This window comes from Gymnogyps californianus, chromosome 3 (assembly GCF_018139145.2).
Source record: "Gymnogyps californianus isolate 813 chromosome 3, ASM1813914v2, whole genome shotgun sequence".
NCBI classification, from domain to species: domain Eukaryota; kingdom Metazoa; phylum Chordata; class Aves; order Accipitriformes; family Cathartidae; genus Gymnogyps; species Gymnogyps californianus.
The window spans coordinates 93,736,602-93,741,757 of record NC_059473.1 but is presented as its reverse complement, the minus strand read 5'-3'; the positions used below and the strand labels follow the sequence as shown (position 1 = coordinate 93,741,757).

Genomic DNA, 5,156 nt, shown 5'->3' with positions numbered 1-5,156 from the left:
CACCACAGAAGTAAATTTTTTTAAGGCTTAGATCAGTTAAAACTAAACCTGCAGCTGAATTTTGCTCTACTCTTCAGAAACAAACAACTTGAGTATTTGCTTTGCTACTTCTGAACAAGTAACATTCAACCTTTCTGATCCCGCCAGGACTCTATATATAGCTTTTTCTATAAACTTAACATTAACCCAAAGAACACAGAGACATAGCATTGAACTTTTGCTTTAATGGTCTCAAATTCTGTGACAGATTTTTGGTCAAGTTTCCATTTTAAAAAATTTATCGATTTTAAAGACTAATAACTTAAACTGCCACGAAACAAATGGTCCACAAACATTCCTTTCCTTCTGAAGCTTTTACGATGCATTGTAATCATTAACCAGTCTTTTACTATTAAACTTAAATGGCCAATTGAGACAAACAGTTCTGAGACCGTTCTTCCACCACTGATTAAGACTGAGGTGGCAGCTGATGTACAGAATTTTCATTTAGCCTTCTGGGCCTTCTGGGCAGACTTTGTGACCTTGCCAGCTCCACCAGCCTTCTTGTCAACTGCCTTGATGACACCAACAGCAACCGTCTGTCTCATGTCACGGACAGCAAAACGACCTGGAAACAGAAACATGTTTTATGACTTTTTGTCTAGGGCTACGTACCCACAGCGTTATCCGCACAGCAGCAACACCCAGCCTGGGGCAAGTGGGCACATACCACTCTAGGACAGTAAACTGCATGAGACTGGGACAGAGATACATAATTATCTAGAGAGTACCCCCTGTACTGCTGAAGTTTTGGTTCCACTTTGAAGTTTCTACTGAAGTCACAGCTTTTAACAGCATTTTACAGAACACACTGCATCCCAATACCAGAAATCAAGCAGTGTCTTTTCCAGAGATCAGTATCAACACATTTTAGGAGATGCCTTACCGAGAGGAGGATAATCAGAGAAGCTCTCAACACACATGGGTTTGCCAGGGATCATATCAACGATGGCAGCATCTCCAGATTTCAAGAATTTGGGGCCATCCTCCAGCTTCTTGCCGGAACGACGATCAATCTTCTCTTTGAGCTCAGCAAATTTGCAGGCAATGTGAGCAGTATGGCAATCCAGCACAGGGGCATAACCAGCGCTAATTTGGCCAGGGTGGTTCAGGATAATAACCTAGAAAACCACGAAAGCTAAGTTAACACCGGGATAATTTTGAATACTGACGTGTCTTACAAAGCCAGGGCTTTCATGTGATTTGCTTCAAGCAAATACATCTCAGAACACAAGTCTATGTCACTTTATAGCTTAGCCTACTCGTAAGAAAGAACAGGAATAGTACTTCACAATCCAGAGCTACATTTCAAACACCTTCAAACAGCTGCAAAAATTACCTGTGCAGTGAAGCCAGCAGCTTCCATTGGAGGATCGTTCTTGCTGTCACCAGCAACATTGCCACGGCGAACATCTTTCACAGACACGTTCTTGACATTGAAGCCAACGTTATCACCAGGCAGAGCTTCGCTCAGGGCTTCGTGGTGCATCTCAACAGATTTCACTTCAGTTGTAACGTTGACAGGGGCAAATGTAACCACCATGCCTGGCTTCAGAACACCAGTTTCCACACGGCCAACTGGTACAGTACCAATGCCTGCAAAAGAGAAGCAACATCAGTAATTCAGCTCAATGAATATATGCCCTTACAGGAAAAAACACCTGAGACAAGCATTCTACATTTTCCACTTGAAAAAACAGCTCTCGGGCAAACAACTGCATTTCTGTCCCATATATTAGCTGTTGCTGGCAGGTAAGAAGCATTACGGAGAACACATACCGCCAATTTTGTAGACATCTTGAAGAGGCAGACGCAGAGGTTTGTCAGTTGGGCGAGTCGGTGGCAGGATACAGTCCAAAGCTTCAAGGAGGGTGGTTCCACTGGCATTGCCATCCTTTCGGGTAACCTTCCATCCCTTGAACCAGGGCATCTGTAACAAAAACAAGCCCAGGCATAAACTGTCTGCCAGTTTTAATGGCACAAAGCTAGAAAAGACCAAGTGGTGTATCTTAGCATTATCTCACATCGCAGAGTAAGAATTTGTGAAGTGCGGGGATTTGCTTTTTCACCTTGGCACTTCCAAACGTAACTAATAAAAAATGTGCATTTTACTGTCGCATAATTTATCTCAATAATCCTCCTAGTTTCATTTCCTAATACAAACAAATGTCAAACCTACGTTAGAGCTAGGCTCCAACATGTTGTCTCCGTTCCAACCAGAAATTGGCACAAAAGCTACAGTGTCTGGGTTGTAGCCAATTTTCTTGATGTAAGTGCTGACTTCTTTGACAATCTCTTCATATCTCTTCTGGCTGTAAGGTGGCTCGGTGGAATCCATCTTGTTGACACCAACAATCAGCTGTTTTACACCCAGGGTGTAGGCCAGAAGGGCATGCTCACGGGTCTGCCCGTTCTTGGAAATACCAGCCTCGAACTCACCAACACCAGCAGCAACAATCAGGACAGCACAATCAGCCTTTGAAAAGAAAGAAAAAACCCCTCGTTATAATGCTTGCACATGTGTCAAGGTATTAGGGGAACCCCCCCCAACCAACCAACCCAGGAACAACCTGCCTGAACTCCCGAAATCCTTAGTTCTATTTACATACCTGAGAAGTTCCAGTAATCATGTTCTTAATGAAGTCTCTGTGTCCAGGAGCATCAATGATGGTGACATAGTATTTGCTTGTTTCAAATTTCCACAGGGAAATATCAATAGTAATACCACGCTCACGTTCAGCTTTCAGCTTGTCCAGGACCCAGGCATATTTGAAGGAACCTTTGCCCATCTATGGATCAAAAAAACCAAACAACTCCAGTTTGTTTTTTCCTCCTCCTTTTTTTTTACCCCCTAAGAACAATACATATTTGTCTGTACTTCAGGAAGATCACACACTGGCTAAAGAGCAAACTCTAAGAATAGTAAGTGGTTTAATACTCAAAAATGTTGCTGCTTGTGTAACAAGCAACAAGATACACTTGGCACTACTAGTGAGAAATGCCAACTGTTTTCCATTATTTAACCTGCTGACAGTTTAGCCCTCTTGATAGCTTGTTAATTGCACTAACACAGCTTTACGATAGATCTCTTGAGCCTAAGCCCTACTATCAACTGTCCTCTACAAATCTAAGTTCTCTTACTAATGCAATCCCTGTGATAATCAACATTTCAACTGCCACTCAGCCCAACATTTGCTACATTTCATTCTGTGATGTGCTTATTACGACCTATGCTGTTATTACACAGAAAAAAAAGAAAAAAAATATGATCAGTAAGACTTTCTACAGGTTCAAACACCAAAACCCATACCTTTCTCATTTTCAGAAGTAAACCTTATCAGAGCAACTTCTTGAATTTTATCCTCAACTACACGCACGCAGAGACTGAAGCTGGGAACTCCACCGCAATTATGATTCCAGACATAATTATGCAGACGTAGCTTTCGACTACCTTTCTTTTCCCTCGTTCTACACTTCACAACTTGAGCTTCACCAACTAACATAATGGCGGATCCAACGCTTTGGCACTTGTTCAACTACGGGGACAACTGCAACCTACCCGCCGCCCTGTGGCCAGAGAACACTTACGCACGTGTTCAGCTACCGGGACAGTTGCAACCAAACCGCCTCCCTGTGGCCACAAAACAGTTTGCAACTTAGCTTTACAGCTACATCTGTCTTTATTCGTTCCTGCGCCCCGAAATTCTGCCGGACGTCACAGGCCCACGCACCTCAGCAGCCTCCTTCTCGAACTTCTCGATGGTCCTCTTGTCGATGCCACCGCATTTGTAGATGAGGTGGCCGGTGGTGGTGGACTTGCCAGAATCGACGTGGCCGATGACGACGATGTTGATGTGGGTCTTCTCCTTCCCCATTTCGGATGTTAGTTAAGCTCTTCCTTTCGACAAAAGAGAGTCGACACCTGGAAGTTTCCCCAGAAAAATACCAGTTACGCCCTCTCCAGCGCCGCCGGCGGGGACCCGGCCGAGGGGAGAGCAGCCCGCCGCGGGCGGCGATGGCGGCCCCGCGTGCAGGGCGGCCCGGCCGGCTGGAGGCCCCGCCCCCCCCGCCGGGGGAGGGGAGGGGCGAGGCGGGTGGGCGCCGGCCGGGGGCCCCCGCGGAGCGCCCCTCGCGTCGCCCCCTCCCCGCGCCGCCGCCGGGCTCGAGTTACGCCCGGCGGCCGGGGAGCGGGGCGGCGGGCCCGGCGGGGCCGACGGGCAGCGCGGAGGGCGGGGCCGGCCCGCTCCTTTGTGTGACTCACCCCGCCCGGGCCGCCGCGTCCTCCATTTTGTGGAGCTCGCGGCAGGCAGGAAAAGCGAGCGGCCATTTTTTTTCACTCGTGCCCCGTCCCGTCCTCCCCCGCCCCCCGCCCAGGCGGCGGCCCACGGGCCCCGACGGACCCCACTGCCGCCCGCCACGCACCGCGCGTCCCGGCGCGACGGCCCCATCGCCACCCGCGCGGCAGGGGGGGGGAGATGCGGCCGGGCGCCTCCCGCCCCACGCCGGCGTAGTCACGCCGCTCCACGGGCCCCAGCCCGGGGAGGGGGATCGAGGAGGACGATGCGTCGCCATTTCCGCGGCGTGCACTCTCCCGCCTGCCCCACTCTCCCCTCTGCCCCACAGCCGCCCACCCCCATCCCCCCCCCCAGCGCACCGCTCCGCGGTGGCAGCCACGCCCAGGCTCGGCGCTCGCCGGGCCCCCAGGGTGCACGGACCCCCGGCCCGGCCCTGCCCCTCCCCCGGCTCCGGCCTGCCCCCCGCGGACGCGCCTCACCTGCAAGGCGGCGGCGGCAAACCCGTAGCGAAAAAGACCGACGGCGTGAACGCCGCCCCTTATATACCCTGGGCGGGGGCGGGGCCTAAGGGACACGTCACCACTCCCGGCGGCCCCGCCGCCCCGCCCCCGCAGCCCCGCCCGGGCGGCCGCGCGGGTGAAGGGCGGTCCCCGCCCCCGCCGCGGGGCTGCTCCGTCCCTGCGGCCGAGACGGGCACGGCTCCGAGCCCCGCGGGGCCTTTCCCTCTCCCGCCTGTACGGGGAGCTCCCCCCCGCCGGCGAGCGGACAGCGGTGACCCGCGGGTAGCAGGGCCGGGCCGCCGGCGCCTCCGTCCCTCCGGCC

General features: G+C 52.0%; 1 protein-coding gene across 1 annotated transcript; it reads right to left on the bottom strand.

Annotated features, from left to right (window-relative positions):
* Positions 1 to 204: 204 nt before the first annotated feature.
* On the bottom strand, positions 205 to 4,828 carry EEF1A1 (eukaryotic translation elongation factor 1 alpha 1). Its single transcript, XM_050895191.1, has 8 exons — positions 4,814 to 4,828; positions 3,771 to 3,961; positions 2,649 to 2,828; positions 2,219 to 2,515; positions 1,819 to 1,969; positions 1,379 to 1,635; positions 926 to 1,160; positions 205 to 607 (listed from the first exon to the last, which is right to left on the bottom strand). Exons 2-8 carry the CDS (start codon positions 3,912 to 3,914, stop codon positions 483 to 485), a joined length of 1,389 nt encoding a protein of 462 aa, XP_050751148.1. The 5' UTR covers positions 3,915 to 3,961; positions 4,814 to 4,828; the 3' UTR covers positions 205 to 482.
* Positions 4,829 to 5,156: the final 328 nt, after the last annotated feature.

Bases quoted from the DNA above. Each gene is read 5' to 3' on its own strand.
- EEF1A1 (XM_050895191.1), bottom strand. From the start codon at position 3,914: ATGGGGAAGGAGAAGACCCACATCAACATCGTCGTCATCGGCCACGTC. The intron at 1,161-1,378 runs GTAATTTTTGCA...GTGGTTTTCTAG, and splicing joins CTGCTGGCTTCACTGCACAG to GTTATTATCCTGAACCACCC. The intron at 608-925 runs GTAAGGCATCTC...TTCTGTTTCCAG, and splicing joins CTCTGATTATCCTCCTCTCG to GTCGTTTTGCTGTCCGTGAC.